We start from the raw sequence: 22,658 nt of genomic DNA, 5'->3' as shown, positions 1-22,658 counted from the left end.
GCCTGTTTCCGATTCTGTGTCTCCCTCTCTCTCTGCCCCTCCCCGTTCATGCTCTGTCTCTCTCTGTCCCAAAAATAAATTAAAAAATGTTGAAAAAAAAAAATTAAAAAAAAAAAAAAAAAGAATAGCTGTGTGAATAGAAAACAGACTTTAACAAATGCACCAAGGTTGTTTTGGAATAGTGAGAACCTAGGAGATTTTCCTCACTTCTATTCTCTTTTTTCTACTCTTTGACTAGTTTCAACTTTCCTTTAGTGAGCCTAGACTGGTTCACAAAATCCTTTATCTGCAATTCCAAAATCCAATAAGCTATGGGTGAGGAAAGCTCTGAATACTAAGGATTTCCCCCCATAATTAATTCTCTGTACTTAATTTAACTTGAACTGAAGGGAAGCTACTTAAAGCCTTTATCTCAGTGTGAACTTTCAAATATTTTACTGAAGAAATTATAATGTGTTTGCTTGCAGCATGCCTCCCCAGACCCTACTGGAAGTGTTATGTAATATACAGTATAAGCCCCATACCACCTCCTAAAATCCAAAAATAATTCTGAATTTCCAGGGCACCTGGGTGGCTCAGTTGGTTGAGTACCCAACTTTGGCTCAGGTCATGATCTCACAGTTCATGGATTTGAGCCCTGAATTGGGCTCTGCACTGATGGTGTGGAGCCTGTCTGGGATTCTCTCTTTATTTTATCTCAAAATAAATAAACTTAAAAAAAAATCTGAATTCCATAACACATCAGGCCCTATTGGTTTTGGAAAAGTGCTTAAAGCCTATATTTCTAAAGAGGAGGAAATGTAATAAAGTGTTATTATTTTTCTTGTTCTACTAGCTTCTCATTATAACTAACTCATCCCCACCTCTAGTCCTTGTACAAGTTATTCCCTCACCTTCCTGGCCCTTCTGTACCTTCTTTCATCAGAGCAGAGTTCACAACCTACCTCCTAGAGGTAAAGTTTGAAGTTTCCTGGTTAGTCTAATATCTTTTTTCACCTGAATATCGAGTTTAGATTTGGGACCAAGCCATACTAGCTTGGGCTTTAAAGAGACACAATGACTCATAATTTAATGACAGCTCACCTAACTATTGTCATAAGACTTTAGCCCCTTCCAAAGACCTCCCCTCCCCATTTCTTCTGGGAATTCCTAGATCAGGTTTAAGGAGCTTATGTCATCATGAATCTCCTCCTCCCACCATAAGTATGGTTTATTGATAAAGACCCTCTTTCCTACTGAACCCTTCAGCATAGCCCTCTACCCCAGCATACAGACTAGAAGACTCTGGGGAGGGAGTGGACTCAAATCTGCAGGTTCTCTGCAGACTTGGGTTTTTTTTTTTTTTTTTAAAGATTTTACTATGTTTAAGTAATCTCTACACCCCATGTGGGGATCAAGCTTACAACCCCAAGATCAAGAGTTGAATGCTCTACCAACTGAGACAGCCAGGTGCCTCATCTCTCCATATTTGAATTTGAGAACTACTGGTTTAAAGGTTTGCACACCAATGGCAACTCACAAAATTTGAGAGATAAAATATGGTTATAATGATGCAGTCTTCATCTGAGAAACTGACAGTTCCCATTGGTAGTTATGTTACCCTGTACCTAATGCATAGCTTTCATGATAAAGGTTAACAATTTTTCAACAGTCTTTGTCCAGTCTTGATCCTTGTCTAATAATTCAGTATTTTTCTTCACCATTTAAAAATATTTTTTTAATTTAATTTTTATTTTTTTAAATACTTATTTAACTTTTTTTAGAGAGAGAGAAAGCGTGCATGAGCAGGGGAGGGGCAGAGAGAGAGGGGGACAGAGGATCTGAAGCAGGCTCTGTGCTGACAGCACAGAGCCCAATATAGGACTTGAACTCACAAACCATGAGATCATGACCTGAGCCAAAGTCATTCACTTAACCGACTGAGCCATCCAGGAGCTCCTAAAAATGTCTTTTGAAGCCATGCATCTATCTGGTGACTTTTTCAGGAAGTTTTCTGCCATGTCTGGCTGCTTCTCTCCCTCTCTCCTTTCTTCCCCTTTCCCTTTCTCCTCTTACCCTCCTCCCTGGAACAAACAAACAAACAAAGTATCACCACCAACAACAAAATCTCTCCATTTCTCCTGCAAAACAATTCAGAACCTTTTTTGTACTTTGAGCACAGTCTAAGACATAATTAAAGACAGAAAATGGGATATACTTAAGTTCCCTTAGTAAGACAAAAATTACTGCTACAGGAATTCAGACTGGGGGTTCACATGGTCTCTTGCTTCTTCATCCCTGTTGCTACCTGGAAAGATACATAAAATGCCACAGTCAATATCTTTTTTAATATCAAGAAGGGTATAGTGGGCTGATATGTCAACCTGGAACCTGTGAATATGACCTCATTTGGAAAAAAGGTCTTTACAGACATAATAAAGGTAAGGATCTCAAGATGAGATCATCCCAGGTTATATGGGTGGGCCTAAATCCAGTGGCAAGTATCCTAAGAAGAGTACAACACACACAAAATTGGAGAAGGCCATGTGAAGATAGAGGCAGAGAATGGAATGATGCCTCTGTAAGCCAAGGAATGCCAAAGATTGGGAGCAGACATTAAAAGCTTACATGACATTACATTAAAAGCAGACAAGGAAGGATTCTCCACTTGAGCTTTTAGAGGGAATGTGTTCCTGCTGATACCTTGGTTTTGGACTTCTAGTCTCCAGAACTGTGAGAGAATAAATTTTGTTGCCTCAAGCCACCAAGTTTGTGGTAATTTGTTGTTATGGCAGGCCTGGGAAACTAACACAAAGGGACAGGTAGTGACTAGCCCTCTCTACTTATGGGTAGCATCATCTGTCAGCTTAGAAGTGAAAATAATTTTGTTATTCATAAATTTTGCCTATTTGGGGTCTTAATGGTCAAGCAGAGAATCTTCACCAACTCAGGATGGCTGATTTCTACACGTGGCTCCCCAAAAATATTCAGATAAAGAACAGTGGCTTCTTCCTGAGTGATATATAGGATTGTTGAATCACTACTATACACTTGAAACTACTATAACTGTATGTTAACTAGGCTGGGATTAAAATTTAAAAAAAAAAGAAAAAGAACAGTGCTTCTGTTGAGGAAATGTCAACTACTGCTTGAAATTGTCGGCTACTAGAGTCAAATTCGAATCCTGATTTGGATCCTGGTTCTCCGACTCATTAACCATGCAGCTTTAGGCAATTATTTAGCCTTGAGACTAGCACATAAGAGCTACATAAATATTAGCTCCTATTTAACTCCAACTTTTGTGTTTATTTTGTTTGTCTGCTAGTCTGTTTGTTTATTCTTTTCAATGGCTAGAGATGGCTACCCCAGTCCCAAACTTACACAACTTTTTAGTTCAAAATCCAACAGCAGCTAATTAAAATCCTTGCACCACTTATTTCAATTTCTTGAGAGAGAGACTACAATGTATGTTCAAGTGATTGTGTACATTAACTATTACTGGCCTGACCTCCCATGGCTGGGAAAGCAAAATCTTTTTTTTTTTTTTTTTATAAATTTAGGAATGTTGTTTCCTTTTTTTAAATATGTAAATGTTTATTTATTTGTGTGTGTGTGTGTGTGTGTGTGTGTGTGTGTGTGAGAGAGAGAGAGAGAGAGAGAGAGAGAGAGAGAGAGAAAGAGGGAGCAGGGGAGGAGCAGAGAGAGAGGGAGACAGGGAATCCCAAGCAGGCTCCTCACTGTCAGTACAGAGCCCAATGCGGGGCTCAAACTCATGAACCATGAGATCATGACCTGAGCCAAAATCAAGAGTCTGATGCTTAACCTACTGAACCACACAGGTGCCCCTGGGAAGGCAAAATCTTTTTGAAGGCGATGTGTCTAGGAAGGCAATGGTGAGCATTTCTAGAATACTGAAGCCTTTTAAATTGTATATATTCGAACCTATTTATATATTCCTTCATAATGTATGCCTTTGATTTCATGCTTTAAAAAGTAGCTCTTGGGGCACCTGGGTGGCTCAGTCAGTTGAGTGGCTGACTCTTGATTTCAGCTCAGGTCATGAACTCAGGGTCATGGGATCAAGCCCTGAATTAGGCTCTGCACTGGATGTAGAGCCTGCTTAAGATTTTCTGTCTCTCTCCCTCTGCCCCATCCCCTTCTAAAAAAACAAACAAACAAACAAAACAAACAAAAAACAGTAGCTTTTACCTTGAGATCATACATTGACCCATATTTTTTTATTTTACTTTCCATGTATACTCTCTAATATAATTTAAATTCTTTTATTCCAAGGGCACTTTTCTTTTCACCAAGTAGCTAGCTACTTGTCCTAACATAGTCTTCTGAGTAGCTCCTACTTTTCTCACTAATTTGAAACATGAATACTAATAACAATAGCATTTACTAAATGCTTTCTATGTGCCAGAGTTTGTGCTAGGCATATTACATGGATTATTTCAGCTTAGCAGTATTATTATCCACATATGACAGCTAAGAAATGGCATACTTGGGATTCACACCCAGGTCATCTGACTGTCAAACTCATACTTTCAACCACTATGCTACCCATAGAAATAATTTGGGTCTATTTTTAGCTTAAATAATAGGAAACATTTTTGACATAACTGGAAGTCCAGATTTAGGATGGGCTTCACAGTTGACTTGGCTCAAGTTCAATGTCCCCATGATTCTCTTGGCTCTGCTTCCTTCCATGTGTGACTTCATCCCTAGGCTGATAGTAAGATGGCTGTAGCAATTCTAGCCCCCATATCCAAGCACAAAAATGTCCAGTAGAAGAGAAACAAAATGCTACTTTAAGAAACTCTCCCAGAATAAGAAAGGATTTTCTCAGACCCTCCAACAAAATTCTCCTCAAGTCACATTGGCCAAAATTGGCCAAATGCCCATTTCTGTATCAATTATGGGCCAGGAGATTGGATTAAATCAAATTATATAAGCCCACCCCTAGAGTTAGAAACAGTATCAACTTTCTTTTGGAACATGGGCATCATAAAAGTAAGAAGTACTATCAGTAAGGATTAGGTTCAGCTCTCTAATTCAGAAAACTTAAAATAGCAGTAGATTAAATAAGTTAAAAGGTAAATCAAGTCTGGAGGTAGGCATTAATCTGGAGGTAGGGCTAGGATGGAGGCTCCATGGTCACCCAGTTTCCCTCTTCTCTCAATGCTCTGCTGTTCTCAACATGTGGCTTCCACTTCATGGTTCTAGATAGTTCTGGAGCCACAGCCATCATACCCACCTTCAGGCACCAAGAAGGAAGAAGGAATGGAAAGAAGAGACTGATTTCTGTCTTTAAGGACATATCCCAGAAATCACATGATACTTTTCTGTTTACAACCCACTGGACAACACTTAGTCATCTGGCAACATCTGGCTGAAAAAAGCTGAGAAATGTGGACTTTATCCCAGATAACTATTTGCCCAGATACACATCACAGATTACACTACTAAAGAAGAAGAGCAAAAGATACAGAGAGAATGCCAGTAGTCTCTAGAACAGGTGGAAACATGAACTCAACTGGGGTTCTGTAACGGAGGAAGAAGGGAGAACTAAATAAATTCTGGTTACACAACCAGCAATGTGTCCTGCAGCCCTCATGGAGTCTTTGATCTAGTCCTAGACTAGTCAACAACATAGTGGTATCAAATACTCTGGATGGACATCTTGTGCCACACACCCATTCCTGGAACTTGGCTGTACAGTCATTCCAAGCCAAAACTCATGATTGAGAATAGAATTGGAGTGGTTCCCTAAAAATATTTGTTTGTATTTTTTTTAAGAGTTAATACACTACGAGTTGAAGTTTGGGATGCCTGGATGGCTCAGTCAGTTAAGCCTCTGACTCTTGATTTCAGCTCAGGTCATGATCAAGTCATGAGATCTGGTCATCAGGTCATGAGATCAAGTCCCACATTGGGCTCTGCACTGGGGCACGGAGCCTGCTTAAGATAGTCTCTCTCTCTCTCTCTCTCTCTCTCTCTCTCTCTCTCTCTCTCTCTCCCTTCCTCCCCCCCTCCCTCTCCACCTTCCGTGCTCACTTTAAATAAATAAATAAATAAATAAATAAATAAATAAATAAATAAAATTGCACCTTAAAAAATAAGAATTGAAGATATTTGTATTGAAGATATTAAGCTTTTGTCTGTTTACTATGTTCTAAATTGTTTTCTAGTTTATCATTTACTCTTAACCTTTATAGTTATATTATTAGTTATTGTTTTAACATACAGAACTTTTACATTTTATATTATTAAATATTCTTTACCTTTACATATATTTTTTTTACTTTTCTGTTAGAATGATCTTTCATAACCAAGGATCTGATAAATGCTCACCTATATTATTCTTTCCTGATTAAATTATTTTTTATCAGTCAGAAGATGCATTCTGCTACACATTTAACAAAAACTCCTCTTACAATCACTTAACACTAAATAGGGGTTCCTTTTTCTCAGGTCATAACTTCAGGGTTAGTTTGGTGGACTCATTAGATCTTCAAGAATCCAATCTCATTCCATGTTTATGTTCTATAATCCTTAATATGTAGCTTTTCCTCAAGTTCACAAACAACCACTGCATTTCTAGGCATCACATCTGAAGTACATTTAGAATGAAAGAAGAAGGGCAAAATGTAAAAACTGCATGCTACCAGAATCCACAGATTTTGTCAGGAAATCAATATCTTTCCTGGAGACCCCATCTGTTAGATTTCTCATTGGCCAGAACTAGGTCACATGGACACACAAAAGAGCAAGGGAATGTTGAGGAAGTAAATATTTTTACCTGAACGCACTGCTGTCCTGAAAAAATCAAATTTGATTATTAAGGGAGGGAATGGATATTGGGTAGACAACATCTGCCATACTTTTCCAACTAGAATTTTTTTGATATATGATATAGAACAAGGAGCTATAATTTTTTCCAATGAGTTAACCAACCTACCCAGCATCTTTATTGAATGAACAATTCTTTATTCATTTATTTGGCAAGCAACTTCATTTGAGAACTTATAGAGGTTCCAATTCCAGTAATGGCAGAGAGGTACCTAATATATCGGCCTGCCCCAGATCAAACTTTGGACAAAATATAGAAAACAACCACTGAAAGCACTGGAGAGAAAAAACGAAAGCTGACAGAAACTGGAGAGTTGTTGACACTTGAAAGGAGGAATTGACACTACATGAGTTTCCCAATATTATAGCTTATGCCTAAAGGCAGGCCACAATCAATGTTGTATCTGGAATAGACATCTGCCATCTTACTACCTTGAAGAACTAGAAAGAAGAGTTTAGGATTTCTGTAGCAGCCAGAAAGTGGAGGGGGACATCCTGGAAAGGAAAGAGCCACAGTGGAAGAGTGCCACATTCTGTATGTAAACTCTTTCAAAATCTGTTTGTCCCCTGAATTACTCATGGGCAGTGCAGTTACCAAGAAGCCCAATTAAGATTAAATAATTCAACAGAGATTTTAGCTGGAATCTACTGCAAGAGACACTAGATTTCAGGCAAGTTAAATGCCCACCTAAAAAAAAACAAAACCAAAACTCAATACTCTTTTGAGGAATATGACAGAATCCAGAGATTCTACAACATATCATTCACAATGTCAAGAATACATTGCAAAATTACTCCACATACAAGAATAGAAAATATGACTGATACTCAGGAGGAAAGGCAGTCAGTGGAGATCAACCCTTAAATTATTCCTATTGTAGAATTAGCAGACAGGAATATCAAAGTAGCTGTTATAACTCTTTGTTCAGCAAAGAATCTAAGGTCTCAGGCCACTTCTAATCCCTCCTCTTGGACAGAGTATAATGAATAGATCACCCTATGAGGCATATGTCCACATGTCCTCCCAACAACTGGACTGAGAATTAACCAGGATGATGAAAGTAAGAATAATAGTTTTAAGAAGAAAAGGAAAGACAGGGTTTTTCATTTCCCTCGTATAGAAAGTAAATCAATGATTGGTTGTTGTATTGGCAGAGAGTTCTTGCTAAACCCTTGGATCTCAGCTCTCTTGAGTCAGAGGTAGCAGCTGTGGGATTACCTGGCTGTTTTGTAGTCCCACTTATTTACCATCCTTATTAAAATCTAACCAATCTCTCCTCAGTGAAGGCTTTCCTGCAGCCCATCCCTTCCCCCACCCAGACTCTTCAAGGGGAGTTTCTTTGAAACCTTAAAGATCTTTTTTTTTTTTCTTTCAGAAATTCAACACAGCATGATAATCTCTATAGGGAGTAGAGAGAAACTATGCCTCAAAGGGTAAAAGGACTCCACAGGGGTTACAAATCCTACTACAGATGCAACAAAGATCATCTCAGAAGAAGCTAAAATGGGTCACCTTCTTAACCCATTTCCTTATTATTTAGGGAAAATGGCTAGTCCACTTATTGCGCCCTATTCTGCAAGCAAGTTTGCCCTGGATGGGTTTTTCTCCTCCATCAGGATGGAACATTCAGTGGCCAAGATTAATGTATCGATCACTCTCTGTATCCTCGGCCTCATAAACACAGGTAAGTTGAAGAGAGTAGATTAAACAGCTTGCAGATGATTGCCTGCCGTTTCCATTGTGGGTAAAAAAGGTGCTGAACTCCTTGACTCCTGTGTAATGCACAAAAAACCAGTGAGAGCAGTGGTTCTCCATGCAATGAAGCACTTCTGTCACTAGTGGAGCCTCTGACTATTCTTTGACTCTTCTTTCCATTCTGACCACCAAGTGTGCCAAGTGACAACAGACTCATCACCTGACCCTATTCTGAACACTTTTTTTCCTCAGGGACACTCAACGGCCATTACTTTCCCATTTGAGGCTTATTGAATACAAGTTTGTTATTCTTAATAATATTACTAGTAATAAGACATATCAACATTATGAATCTTTTTTTCTTAATTTTTTTAACATTTATTTAATTTTTAGAGAGAGAGTACAAGCAGGGGAGGGGCAGAGAGAGGGAGACAGATGACCTGAAGCAGGATCTGTGCTGACAGCAGCAAGTCCAATGCAGGGCTCAAACTCATGAACCGTGAGACCATGAACTGAGCCGAACTCAGACACTCAATTGACTGAGCCACCAACCTTTTTTTTTTTTTTTAATAAGTAATCTCTACATCCAGTGTGGGGCTCAAACTTAACAACCTCGAGATCAAGAGTCTCATGCTCTATTGACTAAGCCAGACAGGCACCCCTCATGAACCCTTTGATGTGATGCACTGGGAAAGACACAACATCATTTTTGTGATATACTTGTCAGAAATGTATAACCTGACTCCAATCATCATAGAAAAATGGACAGAGTCACTGGCCATCTCAGTCAGTAGAGCATGTGACTCTTAATCTGGGAGTTGTAAATTTGAGCCCCATGTTGGGCGTAGAGATTACTTAAAAATAAAATCTTTTTTTTTAATTTTTTTTAACGTTTATTTATTTTTGAGACAGAGAGAGACAGAGCATGAACGGGGGAGGGTCAGAGAGAGGGAGACACAGAATCTGAAACAGGCTCCAGGCTCTGAGCTGTCAGCACAGAGCCCAACGCAGGGCTCGAACTCACGGACCGCAAGATCATGACCCGAGCCGAAGTCGGCCGCTTAACTGACTGAGCCACCCAGGCACCCCTAAAATCTTTCCTTTAAAAAAAGAGATAAAAATAGACAAACCCCAATTGAGGGACATTCTATAAAACAATTGATCAATATTCTTCAAAAGTATCAAGGCCATGAGGGACAAAGAAAGAATGCAGAACTGTCAGTTTGGAGAGAAAATAAGAAGAAATTACTACTAAGTGTAATCCTAGCTAAGATCCTGGAACATAAAAAGGATATTAGTGAAAAAAATAAGGTCTATATTTTAGTTAGTAAAATTGTCCCAATTATATTGTACCTCGACAATTGTACAGAGGTTATGTGTAATGTTATAGTTAGGAGAAGGAGAGTGAAGGATATAAGGGAATACTCTGCACAATTTTTACAATTTGTCTGTAATCCAAATGCAAATTTATCTAAAATAGGTTCAATACAAAAACCTTATTTAAAGAGTAATTGAGGGGCACTTGGGCAGTTCAGTCAGTTAAGCACCTGAATCTTGATTTCGGCTCGGGTCATAATCTCATGGTTCGTGGGTTTGAGCCCCATGTGGGACTCTACATGGACAGCATGGAGCCTGCTTGGAATTCTCTCTCTCCCTCTCTCTCTGCCCCTCTTCTGCTCACAATCTCTCTCCCTCTCTTTCTCCCTCAAAATAAATAAACTTAAAAAAAAAGAGTGAGTAAATTGAGTAGTAGTTGTAGAACAAGAGAGATTAAGACACACAGGGAAACAAAGATAGAAAGAAAGAAAGAAACTGTGCAGGAAGGGTATAAAAATTTAGAGAAGATAAGGTAACTTTCCTTCCAAATAAAAGTGGCTACTGTGGACAGAAAGCAAAGGCCTGGATTCTTGTCCATCTCTTCCTCTTACAAGTTAGTAAAGCGTTATCATACAGCACTCTGCTTTGCCCAGTGACACTTTCCATTAGCTACTGGGTCTTGATATAACTTCTATCCTCATTCTACTGCCCTTTATTACTCCCTCACCTCAACCAAAACACCCAAGAGAGAGACATGATTTAAATCTCTCAATTAATCACCTCTAACAGCACTCCCCACAAATCTTCATCTAGGAAGACAGAGCCCACATTAACTCTAAGCCTCTCTTTGCCCAGCAGGCCCTACATATACCCGGTCTTCTGATAGGGCCCACAGGGTCTTGTAGAGCAAACCCTGGCAAACAGTCCCTAACAGCGAAGCTGTGGCTATCTGCAGAATTTCCATCATGTAGACTCTACTAGTCTTGGACAACCCCACTCTTCTATTGTCATTCTGCAGACACAGCCATGAAGGCCATTTCTGGAATAGTCAACATGGAGGCATCTCCAAAGGAAGAATGTGCCCTGGAGATCATCAAAGGGGGAGCTCTGCGCCAAGAGGAAGTGTACTATGACAACTCAGTCTGGACAGCTCTCCTGCTGGGAAATCCAGGGAGGAAGATTCTGGAACTCTTCTCCTTAAGAAGTTATAGTTTGGACAAGTTTATAATCAACTAAGCACTTCCTTAAGGTGGATCATGGTAAGAGAGCTTGGGACTGTTCTTCCTGACATTTATCTGAGCTCCATCCATGAAGGCATCTCCCTGGAGACATAAGCGAGGGTCCCAGAGAGTTGGAAACATCACATGTCACGGCTTGAAGGAGTTCCTCTAACACTTGCACAGTGGAAATGTAATTATAATGAATGTCATGAGCCACTGCAACCTGCAGTCATGAAATTGATAACCGTAGGTATAATTAAAAGGTAGTTCTATCAAGTTTACCTCATATGTAATAATATTATGATAATTAAAACATTAATTATAATAAAGGTCATATCTACTATATAAATTCATAATTTGTAGCTATAGGTTCATTCGGTGTGGTTCCTTTAAAACCTATACAAGTGAAATTTTTCAGTGTTCATATCTTATCTTGTGGCCTGAACATTTTCTCTGTTCTTGAGTTGAAGAAATCACCCTACTCTTCATTTAAAAGACATCACATCCATACCATATTGTATATTTCAGATAGTCTTTATATTATTTTATATTGTTCCTCTGGGAAGGAGGAAACCAGGGTGGGTATAAATCACTAGGGCAAACCCATGGAAGCGGAAGTCCCTGGAAACTTGAGCCACAGAACCAACATACTTTAGTGCTCTCAGACTGCATCAAGTGTCTACACTTTACATGTGAACTTTCAACTGTGTACTATAAGTCTGGAGAGGAAGAAGTGGAGTGTGATCCTGCCACTCATTTAATCATTTATTAAGTCAACAGATATTTACCAAACATTTGCCAGGCATCACCTAACTACAACCAAATAGGAAACAGAAATCAGCTATATTAACAATTCAGCAAAGCCTTTTATTGGTTAGGTGTCCAACAGGTAAGAGATAGCAAATTAGATTATTTTAGTAGACTTTATTTTTTAAAGTAAGCTTCACGCCCAGCACAGACCCCAATATGGGGTTTGAACTCATGACCCTGAGATCAAGACCTGAGCTGAGACCAAGAATAATATGTTTAACTGACTAAGCCACCCAGACACCCCTAATTTTAGTAGACTTTAATAAAAAAGAGATTATTGACAAAAGTGTGGACAAGGTTATAGGGCAATCACAAGGGATCAAGTAAGTAGTATCTCAGGGCTAGTCCCACCTTAGGGACAAGAAGAGAGAACCATTATAGAGAACCCAGAGAGAGAAACTGTTTGGAGAGCATCACAGAACAGGAGCTATGACATTCAGTTAAGGGATGCCACCAGCACACCCAGGACCATACAGGAAGGATCTGGAGGGACAAACACCCTCGCTTCACTCTCTTCCCTCCCTCTGATTTCTTGTTAATATTTTCTATTAGCTAAACAGAGGAGTAAGGGAGCAGCAGATGATATAACCACACAGCTTTCCTCATGCACAGAGCAAGGTAGGAAAGGATGGAGAATGTCCTAGGGTGACAGATGGGATATATCAACATCCCCAAATGTAGGGCTTCCATGATAAGTGATGCTAGGACACAAGACTTGGAAGCACAGGGAAAATTTCCCTTTCTCATCTCTTCATCTAAATGACCAGGCAGCATAACAGACTAGAACCCATTAAGCCTGCCAGCCACATGAACAAGGAGCTAGACCTGAGGGTGAATGTGGCTGGGCTTTTCTTAGAAAGAGATTCTTCCCAGACTATGCTCAGTGTAAGGGAGCAGGAAAGACTTGACTGCAACAGTGTGCAAGAAAATAGATCCGAAATGTGAAGACAGATTTCTGACCATACAGCAGCATACACATGCACACATGCACACCTGTGCTGAATCAGAGAAGATCATGAAGTGTCTGGATGCAAGTGATATGCTGTCGTGCCAGTCCCTGAGTCAGGTGTGTCTGCAGGTGACACAAATGGGGCAAGGAGCCAGGTTTGTGACAGGATGAGGGCGAGAGGATGATTAGGAAGGGAAGAGGTGAATGCTGAGACAGGAGCATGATCAAATGGTAAATGTACAGCCAGAGTCAGCTTAAAATTAGTTTTGCCTTCAGCCTAAACTTTTAAGATTCTCCCTAGGCCCAAAGACACATTAAGACTTCAGCCTATGGGGCGCCTGGGTGGCGCAGTCGGTTAAGCGTCCGACTTCAGCCAGGTCACGATCTCGCGGTCCGTGAGTTCGAGCCCCGCATCAGGCTCTGGGCTGATGGCTCGGAGCCTGGAGCCTGCTTCCGATTCTGTGTCTCCCTCTCTCTCTGCCCCTCCCCCGTTCATGCTCTGTCTCTCTCTGTCCCAAAATAAATAAAAAAACGTTGGGAAAAAAAAAAAAAAAAAAGACTTCAGCCTATGTTTCATATAAATCAGCTGCTCTCTGATTCTGCTGATTTATGGCCTGGGGAAAACAAGAAGCTATGTAACAATATTTATGTAACTAATAAACTAAACCTTTGGTCTTTCCAAGGGTGTGTTGGTAAATGTTTAACTGGCAGTCCAGGAAAAGAGAGAGAAAGAAAAAGAAAGCAAGCCCTGATTCAAAACATTTGCCTGCTTCCCCCCCCACCCCACCCCCTTTTTTTTTTTTTTGCCTGCTTTCTTGATGTAAACATTCTCAGCATAGTCGATTTTTTTAAGCCACCAGGTCATCTCACTGAATGTGTAACAGAACAGGAACACACCGTGGGCTCTCTCAAACCTGTACAGCCTGCTCCAGCAACCACCCTGACTTTCACATTCCACATTCTGACAGAATTAGTTATTCTTAAAGGCCTAGCTCAATGCCTCTCTCCTCCTCCAAGGACTTGAAAGTAACAGAACAGTTTGTTTCTACTATTGTTGGAGAGGGTGGGGGATCAAGAGCTCCCAAAGACAAGGGATGCTCATATTCTTGAACTCAAGTTCATGTTGACTTTGCATGAAGTCAACAGCCTTAATTGTGTGCGAGTCCCAAAGATGACCTTCATGTCCGCTAGCATTGAATTCCCCTGGAAGTAACAGAAAAACCCACTGACAGTGGCTCAATCAAGTAGAAATTACTTTTCCACCAGTTACCAAAAATCTAGGAGGGGCAGACCAGGGCTTCTGGGAGTTGGATTCCTTCTGTCTTTCCTCCACTCAGCTAACCACCCTCCTCCTTGTGACTGTGGGGGCACAAGACACCTGCTCTACCTCAGCTCCGTGCTGGGTTTCAGGAAAGGAAAAGGTGAAGGACAGCAAATGCAGACCAGCGGTATCTGAACCCTGATACAGAGCAAACTGGGAAGCCCCATCCAGGACTTCAGCTCCCATCCTGTGGGCCAGAGTCATGTCATGTGATCACCTCTCCCTTCAAGAGAGGCTGAGAAATGGAGCTTTCAGCTGAGTGCATTTTCACCCCAAACAAAACCGGGGTTCTGTTAGGCACCAAGAAGTGTGTCACAAACATAAATCACGACAGAAACAAAGAAACCTAGAGTCAGAGAAGAAGGACATAGTTCCTAAGATGCCAGGTTCCTAACCATGGTGACAGGACCCAGTCCCACTGACCACCTGCAAGGTCTCATTAGTTCCAGCTCCCTCCATGCTGAAAAACATCCCAGGCTCTTCCCTCTCCAAACTTCACTTTGAAAAACTATGATCCCCTCTCCTTAGTAAAGAGTATAATGAAAGACCCTAGAAAAGAAGTAGCAGGGAGCCCTGAGGTGACCCCAGAGGCAATGACTCACATTGTTCCTGGAGAGTTCCCTCTCAGGGACAATTAATTTCCACCTCACCACCATGTCCGTCCACAGAGGCTGGGCCTTTCTCCTTGGCTGGACTGCTCTGGGCCAGCATCTCAGACCACCCCCAGAGTCCATGGCTTCAAAGTTTCTCCAGAGCAGCGGTCGCCAAAACTTTTGATCACATACTTTGTTATTAAAAAATGATTAGGCATGTATATTTCTAACAGATATACAGTGACTATTACATAATATATGCATGTAGTATTTACTAACATAAAACATATACAAAAACAGAAATCTTCAAAAGATAAGATAAAACATAAATAGAAATTCGAACATCTCCCCATATCCAGCGGTTCCTCTGACATGCTGGAGACCATGGCTCTAAAGCTGTGTTAGAGAAAGAAGTCAGCATATGTTATGCTTCTAGCCAGCCCTTGGTTAGAGCATCAGCAGGCACCTGTGGCTCCTGGAGAGCCCCATTCCCCTCTCAGGGGACCACATGTAGGGTAGAATCTATCCCTCCCACCGGCTCACACTGCCTGCTGTCCAGGGAATTTGTCAAGGACCCTCGTTCTTATCCATTAGTGCCCTGCCTAGAGCACTGGGCAACATATGCTAATCAAGTCCCAGAATCATCCCTTAATTTCTCCAGGGAAATATTCAAACCAAAGTAATTTGCAGTATGAAGGGAATAGAAAAACATATTTGCCACCTTGATACAGTGCTCATGATGTCTCACGATGTCTCTAGCAACACTGCTTTGTTGTCAACATCTCAGCACCCCTAGATCTCCATCCCACCCCCCAGGCAGTCACCAGTTCATGGAGACCGCTCAGGAAAATCAGGATATCCCTTACATGCTAGATCCTCCCCACTCAGCAATTTTTAACCTAACTTCTCTAGTTGTTAGTCTTACACGTTTTCTAGTTAGACTTAGAATGTGTCTAAATTCCCTAGTTTTTAAGGAGAGGGGAGGGGAAACGGATGGAAACAGGGCAAATGTGGGAAAAAAAGGCAGATGAGAAAAAGAGAATTTTCAAAAAAATAAAACAGAACCCTAGTGCCCACAGGCAAAAAACGTCGGAAGAAGCAGAACTCTGCACAGATCCAGAACACTTGGGGTGAGGACGAGAACCTAGAGCAAAAGGTAAAGCCAGAGGAGGGAGGGTGGGGAAATGAATTCTTAAAAAATAGGAAAGTGCCAGATGAATAAACCGCTTTAGTTGGGGAGGCTTTGGAGATAGGAGTTTCTGGGAAAGAGGATACAGAACAGAAGCCAAAGGTGAGGGCACATTGGCAAGTCATAGGATCAGTAACCAGAGGGTTTCAAAAGATCCACACTGACGAGAGCTGAGGTCTGAAAGACCACGAGGCCAGAGGTGCTAGGGTCTGTGTTGTGATTGGCTGCCCTGGGACTGTTGGGTTGGCATGCTTTGGGACCTCCCTCACACTGTCCTTGAACAGTCTCGTGGCACCCTGAACTCTGTAACAGAGAGCTTGAAAAGCTACCCCACCCCAAGAACAAAGAGCCAGGCCACCCTAACCAGACTTTTCCTTTTCACAAGCCTGCGTTTTTGCCATCAGGGTGGCAGCGCCACCCAGTGACTGACAGTTCGTGGTGTAGGGCACTTCACCACAATTTCTTCCCCGCAGGTGGCGCCGGGTCGGCAAGAGCTACCACGACTTCCTTCACAGCGTGCCTTCTCTGAATCACTGCTTAGGGCGGTTGAGCAGACCTTACAGGAGGCGAGGCGGGGCTCGGGCATCTACACCATTGGCTTTTGGTTAGATCTGTTCGATAGCGACAGCTAGTGGTCACTCTAGCTTTGACCTTACAAGCAAGGTGCTGTGAGCCTCACAGGGAAAGAAAAGTAAGGGAATGGGTAAATCAAGGCCCATTCTTGGCTGCCACTGGAAGCTAGAATATATCCAAAGCCATCCTTGAGTACAGTGGTACAAAGAAAACTCAAACTCTTGACAGTGATGTCCAAGGACTTTGGCTACCTCCATAGCCACATCTCAGGCCACCTGTCCTGCTTTTGATTCCCTAAGGAAAAAGAACTGCTGGTCCTCTGAAGGCACCCTTCTATTTCCACCAGCCCTTTGCTCCATGCTATCTCTTCTCCCCAGAATTCTCTTCACTCTCCCTATTGTCAGCTTAACTCCAACTCATCCTTCAAGACTCCACTCTGCCATTACCTCTAGGAAAAGTGTCTTCCCTTCCACCAAGGCCTATCCTCAATGCTGGGATGAGTGCTCTCCCACTCCTATCACGTCTCTATAATTTTTTTTCTTTCTTTCTTTCTTTCTTTCTTTCTTTCTTTCTTTCTTTCTTTCTTTCTTTCTTTCTTTCTTTCTTTCTTTCTTTCTCTTTTTCTTTTTCTCTTCCTTCCGTCTGTCCTTCCTTTCTTTCTTCCTTCCTTCTTTCCTTCCTTCCTTCCTTCCTTCCTTCCTTCCTTCCTTCCTTCCTTCCTTCCCTGCTATCTTTATTTTAAGTAGGTTCCACACCCATGTGGGGCTTAAACTCACAACCCTGAGATCAAGAGTCACATGCTCTACCAACTGAACCAGCCAGGCACCCCATACCTCTATTATTTTCTGTATCTGTCCATCACTTTAGTTCACTATGCTTTGAATTTACCTTTAAGATTGTCTCATGAGGGGCGCCTGGGTGTCTCAGTCAGTTGTGTGCCCGACTCTTGATTTCGGCTCAGGTCATGATCTCATGGGGCTTGCGCGTTCGAGCCCCATGTTTTGCTCTGCACTGACAGTGCAGGGCTTGCTTGGAATTCTCTCCCTCCCTCTCTCTCTGCACCTCCCCCCCAAAAAATAAATAAATAAGCTTAAAATAAATAAATAAAAAATAAAGTTGTCTTATGTAATTACTTGAAGGTGTTTATTTTATTTTACTCATTGTTGCATCCCTAATTCTGAACACAGATCTTCGTGTGTGTAAGGTATTTCATTGATGTTTGAAAAATAAAGGACTTCTAGACCCTAATACTGGGAAAGGCTTACTATGGTGACAAAACAACTTTTCATTTCAAAGAAGAGGTATAGATGGATCTAAAAGTGACTTCATCAGATTCCAGCCCATTATTCTTTTCCCCACACCATCCTGTTTTTGCCTCTCTACTAACACCCAGCAGCACCTCAGCCTGTTGGGAGAGCCCTCCACCTCTTGGCAGTTCTGACCTTGCCATCTCCAGCAATGCCCAAACCCTAGCTCTCTTCCTTCCTGCCCACTTCCTGCAAAACTTCCTCATCAGAACTAAACTGCTTCTTCTTGAAACTGCTCCAGCATACCCCACTCCTGGATTTTATCCGAAAGGAAATATTTCAAAAGAAGAAAAGCACATAATTGCCTGCACGAAGGTGCTCATTTGCAGTACTATTTGTAAAACTTAGAAATGACAAAAGTCTCCATATAAGTAAAAAAAAAAAATTCCTCCATATAATCTCCATATGAAACAAATAATCAGTTACATCATGCAAATACTAAGAAGTGTCTCAGCACGTTGGGATGATTTGTTCTTTTATTACTTCACTTTATTAGCAAGCATAGGACTTAAATCATATTCAGGCACTAGTCTACTGAATGAAAAGTCACTCATTTATTCCTCAAAACAGTCTTATGAGATAGGTGCAGTTGTGTTCCCATTACTTATTTCAGAACACATTTGGTTTGGTCCGATAGAAAAGAAAAGTTAAATGGCCCACAAGACACTTATTTGAGGGAACAGTGTGAGGCACCTCAACTATTTTTCTTCCATATAGAGTTGTGTGGTACACATTTGTAAAAGAACTTGGTCAGTTGACTTGAGTTGGGTGAGTTTAAAAACTTACATATTTGAACTAATGCCATCGTTCCATGGATAGACAAGTTCCTTATGTTTATTATTCTTTCAAAGAGATGATTTTGAATGTTTTTTTTTTAATTTTTTTTTTTTAACATTTACTTATTTTTGAGACAGAGAGCATGAACAGGGGAGGGTCAGAGAAAGAGGGAGACACAGAATCTCAAACAGGCTCCAGGCTCTGAGCTGTCAGCACAGAGCCCTACGCGGGGCTCGAACCCACGGACCGCGAGGTCATGACCTGAGCCGAAGTCGGACGCTTAACCGACTGAGCCACCCAGGCACCCCTTGAATGTTTTTTTAACCCATGTATATACTTATGAAATTATATCAGATAAAACACACAGATGCACTGAAACTACTTCATTTTCATACAGCTGCATGTCTGACTGAGGATCTATTCCATCATAACCATTAATAAGTCACAAGGGCAAATGCTCAAAATTGCAGATGTTACTATAACAACAGTGATAGGTGGAATTTATTGAGTGTGTTATAATATCATGTAATCCTAAAATAATAATGTAGAGTAGGTATTATCATTATTGCCATCTTACATCTTTTTAAAATTTTTGTTTATTTTTGAGGGGGGGGAGGGGCAGAGAGCAAGGGAGACAAAGAATTTAAAGTAGGCTCCAGGCTCAGAGCTGTCAGCACAGAGCCCAAAGCAGGGCTTGGACCCATGAATGGTGAGATCGTGACCTGAGCCAAAGTTGGAAACTTAACCAACTGAGCCACTCAGGCACTACAGTTTAATCCCATCTTGCAGAGGAGGAAACTGAGATGCAAAGACATTAAATAACTTACTAAACTGAAACAGGAAGTAAATGGCAAAGCCAGGCTTCCAACCCAGGCAGCCCTACTTTCTGAGGGCTCTTGCTGATCTACTGACCCAGGCTACCACTCAGGCAGTATGCTTCAGAGTGAGCAATAGCCCTGAAAAGCGGGTGACAGATGTGATAAACAAAGTAATCCTGTTATAAAGTTGAAAGTTACCACGGCTTTGAATCAATTATTGCGATTACAGAAAATTATTATAACTCATTCATTTTTCTTATGGCTATTAAATTGTATTTACCAGGGGTTAATAATTATCTTGAGCAACATTAGGTAGACATAGCTACTGTTCAATAATAAGGAAATTATTAAGGAAATAATTTAAAAAATCATAAATAATAATTATTAAATTAAAATAATTATAAAGTTATAAAATGTAAAATATATAAAATATATAAAATATAAAAATTATAAAAATAATAATTATAAAATTATTTTTAAATAATAGAAATTAATAAGGAAATAATAAAAAAAGAAAGTAAAATTCTGAAAAAATTATACTATAGTATCAAGTGGGAAAACAAACATATAATTGTAGGTTCATTACGCTTAAAATATGTAAAAGAAAGAAAGAATAAAGAAGGAAGGAGAAAGAAAGAAAAAAAGAAAGAAAGAAAGGAAAGAAAAGAAAGAAAGAAGGAAAGAAAGAAAAACTAGAAGGCAATGTGAAAAATATGGAACTTGTGTTTGGGGAGTAGGATTAAGATGTTTATTTTTCTACCTTAAAAGTTACTTTAATGGTTTTCATAAAGCTGAAAAAAGGAAATCAGAATGCTTTCTGACCCATTTCTCCATCAATCTGCCTTATTAGTCTTCAAAGAGTGCTCCTAAAATGCTCTCTGCCGAGCAGGCTGACAGCAATCTGTCAGAACTTTGGTGAGATCAGTTTTTGTTCAATCTTACTGCATCAATTTAAATATTCTCTGTTATGAACAATAGATTGTTCTGAGTATAAAATAGATCAGAAATGCTGGCTCAGTCAGTAGAGTATGAGACCCTTGATCTCAGGGTCGTGAGTTTGAGCCCCATGTTAGGAGTAGAGGTTACTTAAAAAATAAAAAAAAAATTTAAAAATAGATCAGAAGAGTAAGTATAAAAATGTGCAAAATGTATAGAAAAGGCTCGAGAGGATATTTAAGTTTGAAATGTGAGGCCATCTGTGACATAATGGGAATAACTTAATCAAGGCTGTGGCAAGAAATGACCGTTTAAACCAGGAAAGAAAACTGCCAGTTTCAGCAAGAAGATAACACTACTACTAATTTTACCAAACAGCAAATATCTCCAGAATCAGCGTGTTAGTGAGTACAGTCACAATTGTTTAGGCTCTCAGAATTCTTGGCTGAAAACAAAGGTAATGGACTTACTTCTTTCGTGATGATGGGTGCGGTATCTCATTGAGTGCATAGGCCTAAAAGGGATTTTGATCTTCATACACATTTCTTTTTGGTTTTTAATAGAGTCCAAATAGTTGATCCATAGGAACTTCTGTTTTGACCTGTATTCCCTAGGGCCCTGAACCACCAGAACCCTCTTTGTCAGCTATGCCAATAAAAATGTCTTATTCCTTCATCTTGGATTCCCCAACTTCTCTGTCTCTGCTCATTCTCATCTCTATTATGTCAGGCTCCAGGACCTTGAGCTCTTGTCTCTTATCCTGAGGGAATGTTGTTTGCCTTCAGTTCCAGTGCTGGAGAATCCATCCTCTGTCCTTTCCCCTGCCTTCTTCTTGTCTGTTTCCTCCTCAGAGAATGGGGTGAGTAGTAGGCAGCGGAGAAGACTGTGACATACTCCCTACATGTTACTATTATCTTATCACAGCTATTTAATTTAAAAGTCTCCTTACATACTTCACATGTGTCAAGACTAGAATTCATAGGAGCCATATAAATCATCCAACCACTGTACCGAGTGGACCATTTGTTCAAGGCTTATTGCGCATAGTTATAAATCTACTTAATTTGTCCTGATCCAATTTCCTCACCACCTTCTTATCCTGAACTTCTTGTGAATTTCCTGACAATATCATTTGTAATAGTTTCTTTTCTTTTTAAGTGTCTATTTTGAGAGAGAGAGAGAGAGAGAGAGAGAGAGAGACAGAGAGAGAGAAGCGGGGGAGGGGCAGAGAGAGGGAGAGAGAGAATCCCAAGCAGGCTCCCTGCTGTCAGCACAGAGCCACACACAGGGCTCAATCTCTCAACCATGAGATCGTGACCTGAGATGAAATCAAGAGTCAGACACTTCACCAACCAAGCCACCAGGCACCCCTGTAATAGTTCTTTTTAATGCACACAGATCAGTTCTTTTTAGTTTTTGCCCAAATTTCCTAGTTGATTGGAAACTTTTATTTTTTATTTATTTATTTTTGAGAAACAGAGTGAGACAAAGCATAAGCGGAGGAGGGGCAGAGAGAGAAGGAGACACAGAATCCGAAGCAGGCTCCAGGCTCTGAGCAAGCGGTCAGCACAGAGCCCGATGCCGGGCTCGAACCCACGAACTGTGAGATCATGACCTGAGCCGAAGTCGGACGCTCAACTGACTGAGCCACCCAGGCAACCCTGGTTGGAACTTTTTATGAGATTCTGTCTGCTATTTGTCCTGCCGTTCCCCAGCCCACACATCCCTCACCTTTTTACATCCTCATTGCTTCAGAAAGGAGCAGATTCAGAGCTGGCTTCATTCCTGAATTCTGAAAAAGACGCCAAGTACTTCAGAAGAGCAGAAACTTTTTTTTTTTTTTAAGTTTTTTATTTATTTATTTTGAAAGAGAGCATAAGCAGGGGAGGGGCAGAGAGAGAGAGAGAGGGAGACAGAGAATCCAAGCAGGCTCCACGCTGTCAACACAGAGCCCGACACAGGGCTCGAACCCATGACCTGTGAGATCATGACCTGAGTCAAAACCAAGAGTCAGATGCTCAACCAACTGAGCCACCCAGGTGCCCCCAGAAAAGCAGAAACTCTTTACAACTCTCTAGGATTGGGAAGAGGTAACCAGAGGAAAGAGAAAATCCTTACACGGAGAGCTACCTGATACACATGCAAACCTATCCTGGGAACATCTAGGCCAAAAAGGCATCTTCCCCCTCATCGAAACTGCAAGGTTTGCACGTGACCCAGAGTCCCATCCTTGTCTACTTCTAGAAAGGGATCTTGATTTGAAACCAACTGAGAGCTCACACTGACCCACTAGCAAGAAAAAGGGTGGCAGGGGTGCC

The 22,658-nt window shown here is 40.9% G+C and overlaps 1 protein-coding gene across 11 annotated transcripts in view; it reads left to right on the top strand.

Moving 5' to 3' along the window:
* HSD11B1 (hydroxysteroid 11-beta dehydrogenase 1) overlaps window positions 1–11,423 on the top strand; it is a 55,904-nt gene extending 44,481 nt beyond the window's left edge. For 9 of the 11 annotated variants that reach the window (XM_058700049.1, XM_058700044.1, XM_058700050.1 and 6 more), the window contains 2 exons: window positions 8,376–8,519; window positions 10,866–11,423. In XM_058700049.1, the coding sequence (XP_058556032.1) occupies window positions 8,376–8,519; window positions 10,866–11,083 (362 nt within the window). In that variant the 3' untranslated portion in view covers window positions 11,084–11,423. The other 2 variants (XM_058700052.1, XM_058700051.1) reach the window with 2 other exon arrangements.
* The last annotated feature ends 11,235 nt before the right edge of the window (window positions 11,424–22,658 follow it).

The sequence above is a fragment of the Neofelis nebulosa genome, chromosome 15, assembly GCF_028018385.1.
Source record: "Neofelis nebulosa isolate mNeoNeb1 chromosome 15, mNeoNeb1.pri, whole genome shotgun sequence".
In the NCBI taxonomy this organism is placed as follows: domain Eukaryota; kingdom Metazoa; phylum Chordata; class Mammalia; order Carnivora; family Felidae; genus Neofelis; species Neofelis nebulosa.
Note: the sequence above shows the minus strand (reverse complement) of the source record. Positions and strands in the feature narration are given on the sequence as shown.